Source organism: Chlorocebus sabaeus, chromosome 1, assembly GCF_047675955.1.
Source record: "Chlorocebus sabaeus isolate Y175 chromosome 1, mChlSab1.0.hap1, whole genome shotgun sequence".
In the NCBI taxonomy this organism is placed as follows: domain Eukaryota; kingdom Metazoa; phylum Chordata; class Mammalia; order Primates; family Cercopithecidae; genus Chlorocebus; species Chlorocebus sabaeus.
This window is the reverse complement of record NC_132904.1, coordinates 98,108,689-98,132,366: the sequence shown is the minus strand read 5'-3', so window position 1 is coordinate 98,132,366 and position 23,678 is coordinate 98,108,689. Positions and strand designations below refer to the sequence as shown.

General features: G+C 38.3%; 1 protein-coding gene and 1 pseudogene across 2 annotated transcripts in view; one reads left to right on the top strand and one right to left on the bottom strand.

The window, feature by feature from the left end:
• Window positions 1–699: 699 nt before the first annotated feature.
• LOC103248324 (putative monooxygenase p33MONOX pseudogene) lies at window positions 700–1,607 on the bottom strand (annotated as a pseudogene).
• A 13,120-nt stretch (window positions 1,608–14,727) lies between these two features.
• Window positions 14,728–23,678, top strand: part of TRPC6 (transient receptor potential cation channel subfamily C member 6) — a 131,921-nt gene continuing 122,970 nt past the window's right edge. The window contains exon 1 of one of the 2 annotated variants that reach the window (XM_038005286.2): window positions 14,728–15,322. In XM_038005286.2, coding sequence (XP_037861214.1) covers window positions 15,153–15,322 — 170 coding nt within the window. In that variant the 5' untranslated portion in view covers window positions 14,728–15,152. The remainder of the gene's footprint in view (window positions 15,323–23,678) is intronic. The other variant, XM_038005285.2, reaches the window with a different exon arrangement.

The window sequence follows — 23,678 nt, the reverse complement described above, 5'->3', positions numbered from 1 at the left end:
TCTTAGGAAGTCTTCAACCAAATTGGAATTAAATTAATCTCACTTTGAAGTGCAAGAAAGCCTTTGACAGACTAGTGTTTGTTCTGTGGCATAGAAAGAGAAGCATGCCTCCCCCAGCACTGGCCTAAGAGGCCCCACAGGAGGAACTGGCTGCAGGACAGTGATCCATTAGGTCTATCAAAAAGCAGGGGGAGTCAAGGTTCAGCCTAGAAAGAGGGGTCCATGCCAAGTGTGGCTTTTACCTGTACCCAGGTTCTAAACAGATCTTGGGTCCCCTAACTGACAAGGTGGGGGCACGGCACATGTAGTCAAGAGGGTCACAGTCCTCTCAACGAGTCAGTGAATACCTCTATGCCATGATTTGTCAAAGCTCATATGGATAGTGGTAAAGGAATAAGGAAGCCTGGGTTTCAGAACAGCACAAACATTCTTTACCTAGTAAGCAATGATCGAAGTTCTTATCTAGGGTAAATGATGAAAAAATAGGTAATGAGATCCCCCATACATCACTGCTGAGATTATTTAGTCCAACTTTAAAGCAGTACAAAATGGCTTCTTGCACACAACAAGGGCAAGCTTGGTACTAATATTTCTCAAACACCAATTATGTCTCCAGTGCTAGCCTCAATTTAACAGGTTTTTTAAAATGTACATTTCCCATGTCACAGCCAAGGTAGAGTCCCTAGAATAGAAAGGGCTCTAGAAGCCAGTGGGTGTGAGCACATTCAAGTGAGGCGGTTTGAGCTTATGGGTCCATGGTGGCTGTTTCTTCCCTTCCATCACTAGGATGTTCGTCTGGGGCAGCTTCAAGGTTACTGCATCTTCAGCCATTCAGTTGGCCTGGGCATGGATCAATTCCACTGGAGAAGGCTTCTGGGCTCTTGGTAGGCCTGGGTGGCAAAACTTCCAGAATCATACTTCTGAAGGCATCTTGGTCCAAAGAGGCTCCACTTATCTCACAAGTTTCTGTCCTTATCCCCACTTCCAGAATCCATGGTGCTAGGATTTGGGCCAGGTAAGGCTGTGGAAGAACCAGAAGTGAACCAACCTCTGGGCTTCTGCCTAGAGGAGGAATGAGGAGTGGTGCTTAGGGTGACTGGGCTGATACAGGCTGCCTCTCTTCTTTTGTTGTCTGTCCACTCTGTAGCTTTAGTTTGTGGAGTGTTTCTGCCACTGGAAGGTAGTTGGTCTCCTTGGTGGTGAGGCCCCTGTGGGGTGTGTAGCCAGCATCTCTCAGCCCTGCCTGTCACCCAAAATGCTGAATGCTTTCGTGGGTCTGTTTTGTTATCAGATAATTCATGATGACATGGGTAGCTTAGCCTTCACCACTGGGATTTTGTCCACACTGTCGATGGCCAGGGTCATGGCTGGGGAGGGTAGGCTGGCCTCATCTTGCTCCACCTTGGTGAGGCACCGATATGGTGCTCTGGAATAACTGGCTTCCAGGGGACAGTGCCCATATCCGATGGAGGAAGAGTCATGGGCGCAGGGTCCTTGAGGGCATCATGATAGCTGGATGCCCAATGGTGTATCCTGATGGGCAGGAACGTCTTGCCTAGAGACCCACTAGCCTCAAGAGCAGGCACTCCTGGTTGTCTTGAAGCCATTGAAAAACTGGGATCCAGGTGCTTTTTCTATCTAGAATTCTGAGCTGCCACCACAGTGAAATGATGTGATGACTAAGCTGACAGATGTTAAGGAGAAACACGATCCAGCTGCTGCAAATTAGCAAAACTTCCCAGGAAGTATCCATCCAGAGGTTCTGTTATCCTGCTGCCACGGGGCTGCTTGCAGCCTGGAATTTGGCACTAAATAGGTTCCGAGCGCCCACGTCTCCTAAGAGGATGTGGCGCAGTCTGGACCCAAGCCATGGTGAGAGCAGCAGTGACACAGAAGGTCTCCAGTTCCCACCAGACAACACTGCCCCAATGCAACCTGTTGTTAAAGGAAAAGATAATGAACAAAGATGATGCAGTTGTTGGAAGTAGAAGATAAGGGCTTTAAAGGAATTGTTATAACTATGTGCAATGAAGTAAAATAAAATATTAATATAAAATGTCTAAAGTAAAGGAAGATGTAGCTCACATATATATAGAAATAAATAATAGACATGCTTCTATCTTTATTCTTCATATCTTATCCTTTATGTGTAAAAAAGTATCCAAATTTTGGAAGTAATATCAAATTTAAAAATTTATTTCATCATATTAGCAGAATCAAGATGGAAGAGGAAAAGAATGGAGAATTTAAAGATGACCAATAGAAAATATCTAATACGTAGAGGTGTTTGTAGTATTCTCTGATGGTAGTGTGTATTTCTATGGGATTGATGGTGATATCCCCTTTATCATTTTTTATTGCGTCTATTTGATTCTTCTCTGTTTTCTTCTTGATTAGTCTTGCTAGCGGTCTATCAATTTGTTGATCTTTTCAAAAAAACTAGCTCCTGGATTCACTGATTTTTTGAAGGTTTTTCTTTTTGTGTCTCTTTCTCCTTCAGTTCTGTCTGATCTTAGTTATTTCTTGCCTTCTGCTAGCTTTTGAATGTGTTTTCTTTTGCTTCTCTAGTTCTTTTAATTGTGATGTTAGAGTGTCAATTTTAAATCTTTCCTGCTTTCTCTTGTGCGCATTTAGTGCTATAAATTTCCCTCTACACACTGCTTTAAATGTGTCCCAGAGATTCTGGTATGCTGTGTCTTTGTTCTTATTGGTTTCAAAGAACATCTTTATTTCTGCCTTCATTTCATTATGTACCCAGTAGTCATTCAGAAGCAGGTTGTAAATCTAGAAGAAATGGATAAATTCCTGGACACACACACCCTCCCAAGACTAAACCAGGAAGAAGTTAAATCCCTGAATAGGCCAATAACAGGCTCTGAAATTGAGGCAATAATTAATAGCCTACCAAACAAAAAAAGTCAAGGACCAGATGGATTCTCAGCTGAATTCTACCAGAGGTACAAGGAAGAGCTGGTACCATTCCTTCTGAAACTATTCCAATCAACAGAAAAACAGGGAATCCTCCCTAACTCATTTTATGAGCCCAGCATCCTCCTGATACCAAAGCCTGGCAGGGACACAACTACAAAAAAGAGAATTTTAGACCAATATCCCTGATGAACATCGATGTAAAAATCCTCAATAAAATACTGGCAAACCAAATCCAGCAGCACATCAAAAATCTTATCCACCATGATCAAGTGGGTTTCATCCCTGGGATGCAAGGCTGGTTCAACATACACAAGTCAATAAACATAATCCAGCATATAAACAGAACCAAAGACAAAACCCTCATGATATTATGAATAGATGCAGAAAAGGCCTTTGACAAAATTCAACAGCCCTTCATGCTAAAAACCCTCAACAAATTAGGTATCAATGGGACGTATCTCAAAATAATCAGAGCTATTTATGACAAACTCATAGCCAGTATCATACTGAATGGGCAAAAACTAGAAGCCTTCCCTTTGAAAACTGGCACATGACAGGGATGCCCTCTCTCACCACTCCTATTCAACATAGTGTTGGGAGTTCTGGCCAGGGCAATCAGGCAGGAGAAAGAAATAAAGGGTATGCAATTAAGAAAAGAGGAAGTCAAATTGTCCCTGTTTGCAGATGACATGATTGTATATTTAGAAAACCCCATTGTCTCAGCCCAAAATCTCCTTAAGCTGATAAGAAACTTCAGCAAAGTCTCAGAATACAAAATCCATCTGCAAAAATCACAAGCATTCTTATACACCAAATAACAGACAAACAGAGATCTAAATCATGAGTGAACTCCCATTCACAATTGCTTCAAAGAGAATACAATACCTAGGAACACAACTTACAAGGGATGTGAAGGACCTCTTCAAGGAGAACTAGAAACCACTGCTCAAAGGACACAAACAATGGAAGAACATTCCATGCTCATGGATAGGAAGAATCAATATCATGAAAATGGCCATATTGCCCAAGATAATTTATAGATTCAATGCTATCCCCATCAAGCTACCAATGAGTTTCGTCACAGAATTGGAAAAAACTACTTTAAAGTTCATATGGAACCAAAAAAGAGCCTGCATTGCTGAGATCATCCTAAGCAAAAAGAACAAAGCTGGAGGCATCACACTACCCGACTTCAAACTATACTAGAAGGCTACAGTAACCAAAACAGCATGGTGCTGGTACCAAAACAGAGATACAGACCAATGGAACAGTACAGAGCCCTCGGAAATAATACCACACATATACAGCCATCTGATCTTTGGCAAACCTGACAAAAACAAGCAATGGGGAAAGGATTCCCTATTTAATAAATGTTGCTGGGAAAACTAGCTAACCATAGGTAGGAAGCTGAAACTGGATCCCTTCCTTACACCTTATACAAAAATTAATTCAAGATGGATTAAAGACTTAAACATTAGACCTAAAACCATAAAAACCTTAGAAGAAAACCTAGGCAGTACCATTCAGGACATAGGCATGGGCAAGGACTTTATGTCTAAAACACCAAAAGCAATGGCAACAAAAGCCAAAATAGATAAATGGGATCTAATTAAACTAAAGAGCTTCTGCACAGCAAAATAAACTACCATCAGAGTGAACAGGCAACCTACAGAATGGGAGAAAATTTTTGCAATCTATCCATCAGACAAAGGGCTAATATCCAAAATCTACAAAGAACTCAAACAAATTTACAAGAAAAAAAAAACCTGTCAAAAAGGGGGCAAAGGATATGAACAGACACTTTTCAAAAGAAGACATTCATACAGCCAACAGATACAAGAAAAAAACGCTCATCATCACTGGCCATCAGAGAAATGCAAATCAAAACCACAATGAGATACCATCTCATATCAGTTAGAATGGTGATCATTAAAAAGTCAGGAAACAACAGGTGCTGGAGAGGATGTGGAGAAATAGGAACACTTTTACACTGTTGGTGGGACTGTAAACTAGTTCAACCATTGTGGAAGACAGTGTGGCGATTACTCAAGGATCTAGAACTAGAAATACCATTTGACCCAGCAATCCCATTACTGGGTATATACCCAAAGGATTATAAATCATGTTAGTATAAAGGCACATGCACATGTATGTTTATTGCAGCACTATTCACAATAGCAAAGACTTGGAACCAACCCAAATGTCCATCAATGATAGACTCAATTAAGAAAATGTGGCACATATACACCATGGAATACTATGCAGCCATAAAAAATGAATGAGTTTATGTCCTTTGTAGGGACATGGATGCAGCTGGAAACCATCATTCTTAGCAAACTATCACAAGGTCAAAAACCCAAACACCGCATGTTCTCACTCATAGGTGGGAATTGAACAATGAGAACACCTGGACATAGGAAGGGGAACATCACATACTGGGGCCTGTTGTGGAGTTGGGGGAGGGGGGAGGGATAGCATTAGGAGATATACCTAATGTAAATGACGAGTTAATGGGTGCAGCACACCAATATGGCACATGTATACATATGTAACAAACCTGCACACTGTGCACGTGTACCCTAGAACTTAAAGTATAATTTAAAAATATATATATATAATACGAAGAAGAACCAGAAAAATAAGATCGAAATAAAGTAAACAAATAACATACATGTATTTATTTGGAGTCTGAGAAAGAGACAAGAGAATGGGCCAGGAAAAGATATTTGAACATATAATCACCCAAATTTTATCCAAATTTAGTTAGGCACAGGTTTTCAGATTCGGGTAACTCTTGCTTGCTTTTGATCCATCAATTCCACTTCTAGGAATTCATCCTAGAGATTTACCTCTGTATTAGTCTGTTCTCCACTGCTAACAAAGACATACTGGGTAATTTATGAAGAAAAGAAGTTTAATGCATTCACAGTTCCACATGTCTGGGAATCACAATCATAGGAGAAGGCAAAAGAGGAGCAAAGCCACATCTTGCATTGAGGCAGCCAAGAGCGAGCATGTGCAGGAGAACTCCCCCTTTGTAAAACCATCAGGTCTTGTGAGACCTATTCACTATCATGAGAACAGCACAGGAAAGACCCTCCCCCATGATACAGTTACCTCCAACCAGGTCCCTCCCATGACGTGGGAATTATGGCAGCTACAATTCAAGATAAGATTTGGGTGGGGAGACAGCAAAACCATATCAATCTCCAATAATATGACAACACACATGCACAAGACTATTCATTATAACATGAATAACATGATTAATAGTTAAAAATATTGGGTACAGTTTCAATATCCATGCATTGGATATTGTTTGAACAAATTTTGATTAATTTTCACTAAGGGACAGCAAAATTTTCTTAAAAACCAGGGAGGAATTTTTGGCCCACAGTCTCTCATTTCAATTACTTAATTCTGTAGTAGTAATCCAAAAGCCACCATAAAAAAAAAAAAAAAAACAAAAAAACCATATAAACAAATGTGCATGGCACATCAATGAAAGATCACTTACAAAAACAAATGCTGGGTCAGATTTTACCTGTGGGCCTTAATTTGTAAATCCTTTATTTACACAATGGATTTATACAACAATGCATCAATTTAAAAAGATTGAAGAGGATTTCTACAAACTGATATGGAGGGATTTTCAGAGGCTGATCAAAAGTGCCAAATCTAGAACCATTTGAGCAGCAAAATTATGATGATAATGGATAATAACCACTTCAATCAAAGATCTGTCCATGAATCCATGGATAATGAATGAATGGTAGAAAAAGAAAAAACTTTTCATTCACTAACCATGCATTCATGGATATAAATTTTATGTATTTATACATATTGTTGTATACATATATTTATGTATTCTTCACAGATTACTCATATTTTTATATTATATATATAATAATTATTATTATGTGCAGGGGAACTCCCCCTTTACAAAACCATCAGATCTTGTGAGACTTATTCACTATCATGAGAACAGCACAGGAAAGAAAATAATAACAGCACAGAAAAAAAAATTATTATTATTATTTCTGGGCTCTCTATTCTATTCCATTGGTCTGGGTGTCTGTTTTTATGTCAGTACCATGCTGTGTTGATTACTATAGTTTTAGAGCAGATTTTGAGATTAGGTAACGTGATGCCTCCAGTTTTGTTCTTTTTCCTTAGGATTGCTTTGACTATTTGGGGTTGTTTTAGTCAGGGTTCTCCAAAGAAACAGAGCTGATGGAATATGTAGAGAGATATATGAAAAAGGATTTATTAGACTTGGCTCACTTGATTTCACAGCTTGAGAAGTCTTGCAGACCATCTTTAAGTGGGAGAACCAGGAAAGACAGTAATGTGTCTCAGTCCAAGTCCAAACTGCAGAACCAACAAAGCTGTGGTGTAATTTTCAATCCTGAATGCTGGTGAGCGTGAGGGCTACATGTATGAGTCCTGGAGTTCAAAGACCAGGCAACCTGGAGTTCTGATGTCCAAGGGCAGTAGAAGAAGGGTATCCTGTCTCAGGGAGAAAAAGTGAGAAGTCTACCTTCCTCTGCCTTTGCTCCATGAGGCCCAAAACTGATTGGATGATGCCCACTCACATTGAGGGTGGATCTTCCCCATTCAGACCACCAACTCACATGCTAATCTCCTCTGGAAACATCCACACAGACATACCTGGGATAGCCTGACCATCTAATCAAAACCACAACTACCTGGGCTTCCCTTTTAGCAAAAGAGGAATCAATTCCTCCTGAAACATTAAGAATAATGCCTTACCTGCTATCCGAGTATGCCTTAATCAAGTCAACTCCAAAGTTAACCATCACAGGGTTTTTTGTGGTTCCATGAATGTTTTAGAATTCTTTTTCTTTCTGGGAAAATGTCACTGGAATTTTGATGGAGAGAATCTGTAGATAACTTTGGGTAGTGTAAACATTTTAACAATATTAATTCTTCTAATCCATGAATATAAAGTATCTTTCTATTTATCCATGTCTTTACTTTCATTCTTCAGTGTTTCATGGTTTTCAGTGTCAATGTCTTTTGCCTTCTTGGTTAAATTTATTCCTAAATATTTTTTTAAAAAATTATTGTAAATGGGATTGTTTCCTTGATTTCATTTTTGGATAGCTTTTTTTTTTTTTAAATATAAATGCAATTGACTATTGTATATTGATTTTGTATCCTGCAGATTTACTGTATTGTTCATTAGGTCTAACAGTTTTTTTTTGGTGGAGTCATTAATATTTTCTAACTATAAGATTATATCATCTACAAACAGGGACAATTTAACTTTTATAAGATTTAACTTTTTTGAGATTTGTAAACTGCCTTTTCTTTAACTATTGAGGTGGTCATATAGTTTTTGTTCTTTATTCTGTTAATGTGGTGTATGACATTTATGGATTTGTACATGTTGACCCATCCTACATTCTAGGGAAAAATGCCACTTGATCACGGTATACCATCCTTTTACTGTATTGTTGAATTCAGTTTGCTAGCATGTTGTTGAGGATTTTTACATCAATGTTCATTGAGGATATTATAATTTTGTTTTCTTGTAATGCCTTTGTCTGGCTTTGGAATCAGGGTAGTGTTGGCCTCATAAAATGAGCTTAGAAGTATTTCCCCTGCTTCAGTTTTTTGAAGTAATTTGAAAAGGATTGGTACTAATTCTTCTTTAAATGTTTGGTAGAATTCACCAGTGAAGACATCAGGTCCTGGGCTTTTCTTTGAAAAAGACTTTGGTTACTGATTCAATCTTCCTAGTTGTGATGGGTTTGTTCAGATACTCTATTTCTTCATAGTTTAGTTTTGGTTGATTGTAAGTTTCTAGGAATTTATTTCTTCTAAACTATCCAATTTGTCGGTGTATAGTTATTTGTAATAGTCTCTTAAGATTCTTTGTATTTCTGTATAAGTTGTAATGTTCCCCTTTTCATTTCTGATTTTAGAGTCTTCTTTCATTTTTTTGTTAGCCTAGATAAAGGTTTATCAATTTTATCTTTTCAAAAGACCCATTCTTAATTTTATTGCTCTTTTGTATTGCTTTCTGAGTCTGTTTTATTTATTTCTTCTCTGATCTTTGTTATTTCCTTCCTTCTACTAGCTCTGGACTTAGATTGTTCTCTTTTTTTCTAGTTTCTTTGAGAAATGATGTTAGGTTGTTTATTTGAGGTTTTTCTTCTTTTTTAATGTAGGTGTTTATTGCTACAATCTTTTCTCTTAGAATTGCCTTTGCTGCTTCCCATAATTGAGTAAGTTGTGTTTACATGTCATTGTCTCAATATATTCTTTTATTTTCCCTTTGATTTCTTCTGGGATCCATTGGTTGTTCAGAAGCATGTTTTTAAATTTCCAAATACTTGTGACTTTTCCAGTCTTCCTCCTGTTGTTTATTTCTAGTTTCAGGCAATTGTGGCCAAAAAAGATACTTTATATGATTTTAATCTTCTTAAATGTGTTGATTATACGCTTTAAAAGGCTCACCTGTATCTTTCTTTAGTAGGTTTTACAACTTCTTGAGTTACATTTGACTTATTAATGCATGCCATTTTTGACAAAAGTATGAGATAGAAATCTCTTATCCAGTTTGATTTATTCCACGTTCCTTCACATCTCCCATTGACTTAAGATGTGCTCTTTATCATACCACAAAATATTTTGTATCCTTTATTCTATTACATTCTTTATATATTTCTAGTTTGTGAGTACTAATTTATATTATTTATTGTGTTTTTATTAAATCGTTTGATATTTTTTAGATCCAAGTTTCTTTCATTTATTTTCTTTTTTGGATTTTTCTTTTAGATATTTATTTTTAGAAATGTGAAAAAATAAACAGCAGAGAAAAACCTGTCCTTAGGAAGATATAAGTATTGAAACTACTACATTCTAACTAAATGTATAAATTTAATACAAGTATAATGAAACTATCAATAAAATGTATTATATAATTTGATACAGACCTTTGATTATTTTCCAATTAGGTCTTAGTGAAGATTTAGAATTTTCATAGGTTTTACAATTCTCTGTTAAATATATTTCTACTTTATATTTTATGGCTTTTATTGTATTTTGGCTAGCTATTGCTAATATAAGGGAAAACTACTGAATTTTTAATATTTACTTTTATTATCTGGTACTGTACCAAACACATTTCTTACTTCTGAATCTAACTATTTTTCATTAAAAATCTTGAATTTTTTATAGTAGACTATTAGATAACCTGTAAAGTAATAGATTTATGTTCTTATTTTAAACTTTTTCATCTCATTTTTTATCATGTTTTATTTTACTTATTGTTGAAGTTCTTATGTAAAATAGTAATGATAATGACAACATCTTTGATTTCTTACATTAATGGAAACATTTCTGGTGTTTCTCCATGTTGTTTTTATCTAAAATAGTTTTCTTCACCATGTTAAAAATTTGTCTGTTACTCTTAGTTTACTAAGCTTTTTCTTATTTTCTTTTATAAAATGAAGAATAGATATTAAATATTATCAACTTTTTGGATCCATGGAGATGATTAGTTTTTGAATTTTAGACTTTTTCTTAAAGGACCTTAGTGTTCATTTAATTTTCCATAAATATATTAATTTCCTTTGTAGTATATGTGGAAAATTGAGGTCCAGGTTGTATTTGAACATGTCCAGTGAAAAAACAAAACAAAACAAAACAAAACAAGACAAAAATGACCAAAAACAAAATAAAACAAAAAACCAAAAGCAGCTCAGTCCATTCTTGATATGTCTTCATTTATTTAACTTGGGTGACATTGATCTATAAATCAACAATCTTTTCAACGGTCTTCTAACTATTTATGAATCATTCCTTTGTTACCCAGTTCTTATTTTTCAATTGCGCTGACAAACATATCACACAATTGTTCTCTAAGTGAAACCATATTTATCACAAGTGCTTACAAAATAAGCATATGATAATGTCAGAATTTTGGACAACATCTATGTCAAGCTCAAATTAGAGCAAAAATGAAATTAGCAATTCATAGATTCTTCTATTTGTTTCTGATGATTAATAACATAACATTTTAGCTGCAAGAGAGACACCAAATGTAAATTACTATAACCTCTTTATTTTAAACATTAAGAAATTGAGGTTCAAAGATATAGCAGCACCTGCTCAGATTTTACTCAAACTGGAGTTTGCAGAGTACTTTCATTCATAGAGAATCAGCAGCCCCTCTGAAGGTTCTGAGGTGTTTCTGTTTTCACCTGGTCAATTCTACATGTGATAGGAATCAGGGCTCAGGGTTTCCATGCTTTAAAATATCCAGATGAAATCGTGACTAAACTTTTATCTGTACTTCTGGCCAACCAGAAGTACATTTCCCAGAGAGACTCCTATGTTAGTGATTTTCCATCAGCAACAGCAACTCACAAACTGCAGGTTTGTGTAACTTTTGAGCTTCTTGAGTCATTAAGCATTTAATGTTTTCTCAACCTTTTGCTCCTGGTGGCAATTTATTTTCTTTTCCCTTTAGGTTCCTTGCCTGAGACTTCCTAGAACAGCGGTCCGCAACCTCCGGGCTATGGACTGCTATCCATCTGCGGCCTATTAGGATCTGGGCCACACAGCAGGAGGTGAGCAGTGGGCAGGCCAGCAAAGCTTCACCTGTATTTAGTATTTACAGCTTTTTCCCATCACTTGCATTACCGCCTGAGCTTTGCCTCCTGTGAGATCAGTGGAGGTATTAGATTCTCCTAGGAGCATGAACCCTATTGTGAACCATGCACGTGAGAATCTAGGTTGTGTGCTCCTTACAAGAATCTAATGCCTGATGATCAGTCACTGTCTCCCATCACCACCAGATGGTACCACCTAGTTGCAGGAAAACAAGCTCAGGGATCCAATCAAGTCTACATTATGGTGAGTTGTATAATTATTTCATTATATATTACAATGTAATTGTAATAGAAATAAAGTGCACAATAAATTTAATTTACTGAAATAATCTCCAAACCATCCATCCCACCCCACAGGTCTGTGGAAAAATTGTCTTCCACGAAACCAGTCCCTGGTGCCAAAAAATTTGGGGACCACTGTTCTAGAGGACAACCCTTTTTCTTTACTCATTTTTCTTCTATCAGCTTTTCAAAACACTGTGTTACATATATTATATGTATAATATATATACACATAATATATATACACCACATGTATATATGTAAAGTATCAATTTTTGCAAAATCAAACTATTAATCAAACAGTGCAGATGTATAATGAGGCAAAGGTCCTCTCTCAGTAACATCGCTTCCTCCGCCCCCAGAGACACATAACTCACCTTCATCCTCATTTCTCAGAATGAATGAATGTTTTTTTATTTCAATGGCATAAACATACTCTATAAACTTACATAACCTATAATTGGCACAGCAACTTCCAACTCTGTAAGAACTATCAGCCCTGCATTCACCCAACAATATTTTTAACTTTAAAAACGATCGTTTCTTTGTTCACTCAGCTTTCCTCATGACTCCAGATCTACTCAATACTTCCATACTGGATTCAAAAATACATTATTTAATCATATTTGGTCTTTTAAAAAAATTGGTTTCACCATGTTTTTAATGTAAAGTGATAAAACTGCATAGATAACTACAGAATGCAGGAAGTTGGAGATTTGAGGTGTAATTGTATACCAGCTTATTGATGAAAAAACTGAGGCAGAGAGAGATTTAATGACCTCTCTGAAATCATGCAACTTCAGTTAGGGAAGTGGCCGAAATAAAAATCCAGGCTTTGAGACTTCTGATCTAATGATTCCACTTCATCATGTCATAAGCTCTTTCAGAATCTTCTAACATTTGTACACCACCTTATTCCTTCCGGGTACTCAATAAATGCCTGGGCTTGTTGGTCCGGTACTCACTATACTGCAAAAAAAAAAAAAAAAAAACAGAGAAAAACATGTCTTATCTTCCCACATGATAAATTGATGCCAGAATAAAAGTTTACTGTAGTAATTTTTTCAGTGTGAAGGTTGTTACCTGTGAATGAAAAACAGTTATGAGAAAAGGCACAAACAGCTCAACTAACTGTTAACAACAGCAAAATAAATTATGTCTCAATTTTTGTTTTTTTTCCTTTTACATGAAAGGTTAACACTTCAACTGACACTACAAATGTTTACTAATTTGGCTTTAGCTCACAGAATTTGAATTGGGTAGAAAACCTTTGAATATTACTTTTCCCATGAATGTTTTCCCCATACTTGGTGTTGCCAAAGAGATTACCTTGGCACTGTTTAACTTAACATTTATTGACTAATTCATTCAAGCATCAAAGCTTATGAATACTTACAGATAGCAGTTGCCACAAACAAATATTAGGCAGAATATCTTATTGTTAGGCATAAAAACTAGAAAATTGTAAGAATTTTAAATCATGGCTCCACATGTTGAGAGATCAAAAAGGAAGGCTCTAACTTAAATCAGAAAGAACAGACTTCAGAATGATACGGGGGTTGTTTGTTTCCCCAGGAAAAATGTTCTTTCCAGGGCCAAGAGCATTTTCTTACTGTTTCTATATTCCTTCCATCCATCCATCCATCCACCCACCCACCCACCTATGCAGGTATGCACCCTACACACCTGTGCCAAATACAAAGCTGGATCCTCAGGACCCAGTGGCTTCTGCTTTGAGTTTCAGTTTTAAATTTAAAGGCAAACTCAGAAGTTTCTAAATGTGTGGCCTCTTTTCCCCTCTATCAAATCAATTGCTTTTTCCCACACTTCCAACATTCATTTTGTTGTCCACCTGTTCATGGGAAGCAAAGATACCCTTTGCAGACAGATTTCAGTCTGGCTTTCTTTCATCCAATTGCAATGGGCCTCTGATCTTTTCATGGCTGGCTGCTTGCCATGCTCGTCTCAACAAGCACCTCCTTGGAGGGGCCTCTTTTAACCATCTCATCTGAAGTAGTCATTCACCAGCTTCCATCACATCAACCTGTTTTATTTTCATTGTAGCATTTGTCCTTGATATTTTTTCATTTACTTATTTAATTGGTCCCCCTTTCTGCCATGAAAGCTCTATGAGGGCAGACAGGTGCCTCATCTGCTTGTTTGCCTCCGAATTCTGAAATGATTTGAAACGCAGTTGGCATTCATTAAATATTTGTTGACTGAATGAATGGATTCTTAATTGGCTACTACTGCTTGAAGGTCTACAAATACTGATTCATCCTTGTTGACAAGTTTTTACTTCTCACACGTGTGCATATTAATCAGACTTTAAGTCTTAAAAATAAAAACAGCTTGGAAACGTGGGAAACATCTGGCAGAGAAATCATGGTGGCATTCGCAGTGATGGAAGGGAAATTTTTTTCTCTGAAGTAAGCAGGTTGTTGGCCTCTTTATCGGTATCATTGGAAAATGCTTGCCTATTTTTGTTGATTTTCTCAGGAACTGGGAACATCTGACGCTGGGAACATAAAAAGTTCATTTTTAAAGCAGAGTCATAATAACTTTAGGAGTTGAGAGTAAGAGAGAAAATGCCCAAAGAAAATGAAGGCAGTTTGGAGAAAGAAGAGGCTCGTGTCCCTTTTAAGGAACAGGTTTCCCTGGCTTTTCGAGAGTGATATTTAAAGGAAGCTTCCTAGAAAGTCCGCAGTTGGTATCCTTACTAAATAAGCCAACTAAATAGTAGAGGGGGAAAAAAATAGTGCGTGCCTGGCTCCTCCTAGTTCAGGCTCATACCGCCTCCTGAAAGTTGTGGCTACAGCACAGGCTTTGGCTGTTTTCTAGAACGTCGCTCGGATCCCTTTAAAGGTGGGGATCTTGACGGAGAATGCCGGGGGATGAAGGCGGGAGCTGAGGGCTGGAGAGTCTCTGTTGACATAGTAACTCTTCAGCTCTGTCTCCCTTGCTCTCCGCTCTCACGCTTCGCTACCACCAGCGGCCCCGCCTGTGCCCTCTCTGCCCAGGAGTCCCGGACGCATCCTCGCGGGGTCTCCTCGGCCTGACCCGCTCAGGTCAAGGTCCCCTTTGCACCCCCTTAAGTGGTGATTTCTCCCCGGGCCAGTGGGCGAGCCACTTGCGGTGGGCGGCTGCACCCCCTGCCTCATCGTCGTTCCCTGGGCACCGGTCTGCCCAGGACCAGTTCAGCCGCTGACGCGCGCCCTCGGCACCGGGTGCCCGCTGGGACTGCCCACTCGGCTCCCCCGGGAGCGGGACCCAGGCCAGTCGGGCGTTCCCGCCATGAGCCAGAGCCCGGCGTTCGGTCCCCGGAGGGGCGGTTCTCCCCGGGGCGCTGTCGGAGCCGGTGCGCGGCGCAACGAGAGCCAGGACTATCTGCTCATGGACTCGGAGCTGGGAGACGACGGCTGCCCGCAAGCCCCGCTGCCTTGCTACGGCTACTACCCCTGCTTGTGAGTGCCGGCGACGCGGGGCGGATAGGGCGCGGGCTGCGCGGAGGGAGGCTGTGCACTAGCAGGAGTGGCCGAGCCCGGTCCGCGCGCGTTCTGAACCCGCGTGTGTACCTTCTAGGACGGTGCTGGGAGGTCAGCGAGAGCCAGGGCTGGGACCTGAGTGAGTGGAGGGGCGCGCGGGGAGTTGGGGGAAGGGGGTGTCTAGGTTTGCTCCTCGTAGGTACGCATGGATATGTTTGCCCACGAGAGTGAGAGCGCAGAGTACCAACACCGTTGCAGGTGATCAGATGGGTGGTCGATTTCTCCAGGCCCGTTCATCCTGTGCTCTCCAAGAGACAGGATCGCTGCGTAACAGGCATGATCTGAACACGGGGCTGATTCAGATGTGCGCTCGGGTGACTCTTAGCTTCCGTGGGAGAGATGACTAGAACTCCAAGGGCTGGAGCCGCCTGGGTGCGTGCGGGTAACTCATGAACTCGTGCGCCCAGCAGCGGTCTCCACGCTTGGCTTAGCGTTTCGGGCTGAGCGCTCAAGTCCTTGGACCGTGGGACATCCAAAGTTAGACCAGGACCTCTCCCCGCTCCTGGGGCCTTGGGGTGAAGACAGAAGTAGAACCAATAGGCCTCTCCACCGGCGGCGCGAAGCTTTTTACCAGGGGCGTCTGGGGAGACGAGGCTGTTAGGGCGTGGGCTGGGAGACTCACGGGCTGTAAAAGTGAGGGTGTCGGGGTCGTTTGTGTTGGGCTATGGGTAACTACAAGCTTTTGTTTATGAATCTAGGGTATTTTTTTCTTTTGGCTGGGTGGGTGACGGGAGGGGAGGCAGGGAGTAAGCAGAGTGGACTCCAGAAGAAAAGACTCTGCTTCCCCAACACTGCTGTGACCACATGTGCAGCGGGCAGATAGCATTTCTGTCCCATTGCCCTTTGGGTGATTGAGTAGTCAAGTTTCCTGACTTGTCACATCCACCCGCAGGCGGTTTCCCGAGGTTCTCAACTCTATAAACAGCTTTAGTTGTAGGGAGGATTCCTCCCCATAGGTGCCTGGCATACCCTCTTGATAGGTGGGTGCTGTGTCAGGGCTGCCCAGCCTCAAGGCCTGCGGTGCCCTTCTGAAGTAAGAGGTGAGCCCCAGTAAAGGGAGCATCTAACTTTTCTCAAAGATAAAGGAAAATAGTTAGAACTGGTTTCATTCATCTTTGTGCTGTGCAAGTTAAGATCTTTTACAATTATGCATATATTTTTCTTTTTAAAAGTTCAAGACATAATTCCGTACCATACAATTCCCCCATTTAAGTTGTACAATGCACTATTGTTTAATACATCCTTAAAGTTGTACAGCCATCACCAATATCTAATTCCAGGGCAATTTCATCGTCCTTCAAAGAAATCTTATACTTCATGTGTTATATTAGAAGATATTTTTATTTCTCATAGTACAGGCTCTTCCAACTTTAATGGGTAGCATACAAATCACCTGGAAATCTTGTTAGAATGCAGATTTTGAGAAGGCAGGTCTTAGGTTACAGCCCAAGATTCTCCATTTCTGACATCCCTCAGATGATGACAAGGTTGCTAGTCCGTGGATCACCTGAATAGCAAGGTGATATATGACAAGAAAAAAGAGTGGAAAAAAATAAATTAATCCTGGATATTCTGAAATGCTATTTTAAAATTTGCTTTGAAGGTGTAAGTTTAAGATATAGATGAAATTTTTATTGGCTTAAACTTGAGATCTCCGATGTCTGAGGGTTATAGGTTTGGCAACATTACCTCCTGGCTAAACTAGGTGACTAAAAATTTATACTGCTTTTTAAAAATTAGACTGTCCCATGAACAAAACCTTTTTTCATTCTGTAATCCCTATAATCACTTGTCACTGTGTCTGTCAAAAAATTATTTGATTAAAAAAACTTGTGGTTATATATCAGTAGTGAGAGAGACTAAATAAAGTAATAATGCCAAGTTGTCCTGAAAAGTTTCCCTAGTGCTTTCTTCAAATGTGCCTTACTGCCTAATTTGTCTAATTATTGTCATTACGTTTTTTTAGCTATAGGTTCTCACTGTTACCCAGGCTGTCCTCAACATGCAGTATTTAGTGAATATGTATTTTTCTCCCTTAGTTCAAGAATCCTGGACTATTCTTAAAAAGTAGAACTGAGCAGCAGAGTGATCAACAGAAATATTTTAGTGTGCTTCAATTCATAACATCCATCCTCTGCATGACGTCAGAGGTACTATAATACATGTAAGAGTGAGCCATGCTCTAGAATTTGAGCTTAGTTTTATGTGAATCTATTATTTCCAAAAGGTTCTATAGCTACATTTCATCCACTGTTTTCTCTGACAAGGTTTTAATTTTTTTCCAGTTGAATAATCAACTAACAGAAACATTTTAACCAATAAACAAAAGTACTTCACACCTATGATGTATAAGAAAGAGCTAAAGAAAATTACTCCCTCTGGTAGAGTAGAAATCAACTCTTCCATATGCTTTTGACTTGTGAGTTACACAATTTCATTTTTTTTTTTCAGAGTAGGGGGTATACCATTTCTAAAAGTGGCAATCACTAGTACATTTTAGATATGAATATTGCCATTTTCTCAAATCACTGAGATTTTCCCTTATGAGATTCCAAGTCTTTGTAAGTTGTCATTTCTGTGGAATGAATTATATGACTCTTGCCAAAAATTTCTCTTTCAGTTTTCTTATTTAGAAAGATTTGACATATATTTACGGGGCTTTTACTGCTGAAAATTGTGGTAAATTATCTTATTTGTGAGCAATTATGTGTTATAAGGCCTTAATTGTTAAAGTAGTAACAAATTGAAATGGTGTTTAGAAGAAAATGACTCAGATTTTCTCTTTGTTCGACGTTCAATAGCAAATCAATTAATACACTCTATTGTTATCGATTTGTAATGGTGATTAGCAAGAAAGACCCATGTCCTGCCAAGGTCCCAGGAGGCATTTCAGATTTCCTTTATTTAGAACTTTAAAGGTATGTCTATAGTTCATCACTTCTGAACTTGGGGAAGAATCCCAGACATTAAAAAAAGTTAAGCAGTTCTAAAATCTCAGGATCTGGAAACACAGTCCAACTAAACTTCCTACTTGGGAAGGAGTAATTGATTAATTATGAATAATGAAGCAGTAAACTGTAAACTAAAGCACTGGCAATGCAGTTGACTAAGACAATCTGAAAAATTTATGGTTACAGACACCTAGCAGTACTGAATAAAAGATTTTAAATGATTTTAAAACATTTCCCAATTTTGTGAAAAATAAAAGGGTAATCTACCATGTGCTAAGAACAGAGACAAAGATTGTGAAGTGATGATGTGGTTGTTCTGTGAGTTATGCATCTCAGTGACCAAGGAGCCTGGAATCTAATGTCCATATGAGACAGAAAGAAGGCGAACTCTTGGTGCCAGATGAGGCAGAGAGCTGGAACTGAGATATCTCTGTCCCCCTGCATAAAACCATTAAATAAAAATGTAGGCTAGAAATATATGCCCACCAGCATAGAGTGAGAACAGGAAATTTTATTAGTAAGAAGAACTCTCCCCCTTGAGAATATAGTTTTTGGGATTTTTGTTTTTATATCCTACCTAACTAGCCTAGAAATTCTCAGCCTGGAAAATACTCCTGAGGCTCCTACAAGAGTAAAACATAAAATCATTATGAAAGACTAGTGCCAAGCATCTAGATTGCCTAGGCTTTTCAAGAAGAAAGCAAGTCCTGCTAAAGATATGCTTGCTATGATGAATAACAAAACACACAAGGAAATAGTCAACCAAGAGTGAGAGTCAGTGGACAATACGATCCATGAGTGAGAGGCAATATAAGACATGCAGTGACGAGTGGATTTTTAAAAAAGTTGAGATAATCAACAACATGAAAAAGAATATTGAAAAGTATGTATAAATATTGACAATATAAAACAAGAAATCAAACCTTAAGAAAAAAATGACATTTTTAAAGAAAAGGACAAATAGAACATCTATAAGTAAAAAATACAATTCTTACAAAAATTCAATGGAAGGGTTAAATGCAGATTAGAGCATAATTGATAATACCTAAAATGCAGAGACATAAAAAATATTTTATATGAACATTGTTAAGAGTAATGGAGCTAGAAGGTAAGAATTCCAGGAAAAGAAAACATGTAGAAGTGGGAGAGGCAACACTTGAATAGATAATGGGTAAGGATTTTCCAGAAATAATGAATTTTCATGTTCATGAAGTATACCAATATTACTGTAAAACAGAAAAATAAACCCATTTAAACATATCATTTAAATTGCAGAACACCAAAGGCAGGAGGAAATACTAAAAATTAATCTAAACAGAGATTTGAATGAGAGTTTTAAAATTCAAAGTATTTACAGTGGAAATGCACTCATAATATATTTTGATATTACCTTAGTTATAGAATGTATAGCTTGTAAGAACAATGGATTTGCCATTACATAAAAGGTTTACTCTCTAGTTTTTAATGGAGTCAGTGCTCCACTGCTGATAAAGTCTCTGATGGATATGTACTAAAAATTTTTTAAAGGTGACTTACTGAATCATAGTCTTAGGGGAAACTGAAAGTGATTCTTAATTTTATCCTCTATTTCATATGAAAACACAAAAAATGACTTTTTAAAAATGAGTCACAGATCCTTTAAAACTTTATTGACTTCAAGAGGGTTTTGGATGACTTGAACCCCATTTATGAACCCCAAGATCCAGAGTTTGAATTCCCAGTTTAAAGTAATGTAAGAGACCACAAATAAATAAAATAGCCCACATAGTGCTTTCTTTTCTCCAGGCAAAAAAAGTTAGTATTGAACACATTGATAAATAAATAAGGGAATGAAACATTCAGACTATAGGCTAGAGAATCTTTCCTGATATTACTTGCCATTAGGGTAACTTTACTCTCTTAAAGAAGTTTAAGATTGAAGAACATGGACTCAGGCCTATGCATAGTATTACATTATCATACCCTTGTTATCTCTCCCTTGTTTTTGGCAGCCCTGATCATTGAAACATCTGCTACACATTTCTACACTTATTTGTTCACATGTCCTTTTCCTCTTACTAGAGCGTAGGCCATAAGAAGTGGGTCTGTCCTTCATCCCCCTATGCTTAACACAGTACCTAGCAAAGAGAAGGTGCCTTGTAATTTATTCCTCAACAAAGATATTTCCTCCTCGGTATTTATTCTAGTAAGAAATACAATGATGCCAGCTGCTTTAATAAAATAGCATCTGGATCAGCTAAGTTAAGTAGAAGAGTGAATGTCCATATCGAAAGAGATACCTTTATCTTATATTCCAGCTGCCTGTCACAAAGACTCATCTTTCAGGGAATCTTTCACTAATCACTACACGCTTCTTTTAGCTTTCTAGCCTGAGGCTCTTCCCTTAAAGTTCTCTCTACACACCTGAGGTGAGGCTATATCTTTACCAGAGAGAATTACTGAAAAGGGAAAAACTCCTGGCTGGCTATAACTGCTCTTCCAGCTCATTTATGGAGTCTCCTAGGGACTGACCCTTGCCTGGACCCAAGCATCATCTCTCTGGCAGTGAGTGTTCTTGCTTTCCCTCTGCAGACTGTCCTCAATTAATCTAGTCCTTAGTCCTAGCCCAGACTGAAGAATGACTGCCTTCCCACCTCCTACCACAACCTTTTTCTTTGGTGTAATATCTGCTTTCCAAACTTTGTCTTTTAAAAATTCTCCTTCTTTCCTAGATGATTGACATTAGATATGTCTGCTGCTTTGAGCAAAGATACCACCATTGATCCACAGAGGTGTGGCTTTACTCTCTGACCCCAAAGGGGCAGTCACATCAGAACACGACAGCCCAGCAGCAGTATAAGGTATTTCCAAATAAAATTAAAGGGCTGATTTTCTTACAAGACATATTTATTGAATGATACGTGAAATCAATAAAAGAGAACATGCACAACACCAGGATTTCTTATACATACGCAGTGGTTTAGAATGCAGAAAGAATCCTATAATCTATTACACCCTTTGAAATAGCATCTATAACCATAAAGCCAAGACCTGGACTTTGGTGAAAGATTTGCAGTGTGGAAGCTTGCTCTTCCAGGGGAAAAGCATGTGTAAAAACACCTTTGAATCTGGCTCACCTTCTATTAGGAGTAATCATCTCCCCCAACCACTTGGATTAATAGTGGGTCTCATAGCTGATGACTTTGAAGCTCTGTGTTCTGCATGGAAACGACCTGTTTTGTGTTGAAACCTCCCCTGGCTTGAAGTAATCAACTCCACTGGTAACACATTATTATCGTGAAACGTTTTTAGGATGCCAGCATTGTAGGTTGTGGAATGATTGCCAGATGTTCTTAAAAGCCCACATTTATTCTGTAACAAAATGTTTGCCTCCAGGAAGACATTGCGTAATTTTTTTTTTCTCTAGACAGTTATGCTCCTTGAGTTGTAAGAAGTAACTTCATAAGGCAATTCATCTTAAAGAAGGTAAAAGTCATAAAAGGAAAACATTTTCTTGAGTCCATTCTTATTTTTCTCCCTCTTTCATAAAAAGCGCCAAATATAATTGGTTCCAGTTGGATACAATTACCATGTGCGATTGCTCTTTGTTTAGGAATCTTCTGATGGCTTTCAATACATGCAGAAGTGCTCATCCATATGCCAAATTTCAATTAAACTTTGGCATCTAAAATTTGGTATGCTGCTCAAGAGGCTTTAAGCCATTGGAACTGACTGAATCACAGTTCTTATAGAATCTCTGTTTAGAGCAGAATACAGAAATGAGTGTTACACATACTCAAACAACCTATATGATTGCAGCATAACTGTTCTCCACCTAATTCAGCTCTCAGCCATGACAAAGAGGAGAAATGATGTTAACTAGAATTAGATACAGTTTAATGTAAGTTGCTGTTTCTGTGAAGGACTAATCCAAAATATTTATGTATATTTGGGGCAACTAACATTTTTTGAATACCTATTCTGTAGCAGGTTATTTTCTAGTTGTCATACAAATGTAATTTGATCTTCAGAGCATCCACTCAGCTATTTTTAGCATCCATTTTATAAAGAACAATGTTGAAATTTAGAAATGTTAAACCATGTGCAGAAAGTTATACAGCCAGTAAGTCGTTGTCAAGTGGGCAAAACCCAGTATATTTTGGGCTGGAACACGTGGACCGAAGGGCTGGCAGGTTGCACGGAGTCCTCTATTCTCTCAGTATCCCATATCTCAGTCCTCTATTCTCTCAGTATTCAGCCAGGCACAGCTGGATACAGGTGGATTATGCTCTTCAAAAGTGCACTCACCCCCATTCCTTCTCTTCTCCCTTTTCATAGGAATTTGAAGAGCCACACATTGGCTCTGATCTACTGAACTAACATTCCTTGTGCTGTGCTCATTATATCTAAGTTATATCCCGGGTGCAGGCAGAGGACTGGAAGAAAGGGGCATAAATAGCAGTAATAAGCATGTTTAACCCTCACTTTCTCTTTCTGTTGAAATCTTAGTCATCTTTGAAGGTCAAGCTTTATATCTCCCTTATTTCATTAATTGATTAATCTATTTATTCATTCACCTCTGTTGATTTTATATGATTATGTCCAGCAAGCATAGAAATAATAGCTAGATTTATTAGAGATTTCTGTGTCCTAGGCCATTCTCCAAGTGCTTTGTAGGTATTAATTCATTTAATCCTTATAACCTATGAGATATGCATTTTTATAATCCTCACTTTACTGATAAGGAAAAGGAATCACGGTAAAAAGAAGGTAGGTGACTTGCCAAATGCTACACTGCTAGCAGTTGGCACAAATGGGAAGAAAGAAAGGGAAGAGCAAAGGATTTCGTTTTATCTCTTATTTCAATAAACAGTGAAACTAGGTTTTGAAAAATTGCCAATCTTTGTCACCAAAGGAAGACTATGAATGTAACAAACTTGTGTGTCGATTGCTAATGTTACCAAAGATCCACAGACTGATCATGACTAAAGATTGTGAAAGGCAAGGCTTCCTTTTACTTCTCAATGCCATCATGTGGATACAATTGCTTCTGTGCTATAATGCAGGTTGTTTTAGAGACATTGACTCACATGACAGTGTGAAACTGGGGATTTCACCACAAGATTTGCATAATTTTAAAGCATTTACATGGTATTCATCTAAAAATATAAGTTGCTGGGAATCAATTATAGTGTGGATAGTCATGTTAAGATTGACTGCCTATTCAAAGCAGAGTTCATGTTTCAGTTGCAGCAGCTTTGGTTTTTGACACAAAAAGCATTTTGTCCTGACTTGCACTAGCACAAAACTTTCAAAAAAAAAAAAAAACCACACACACACACACA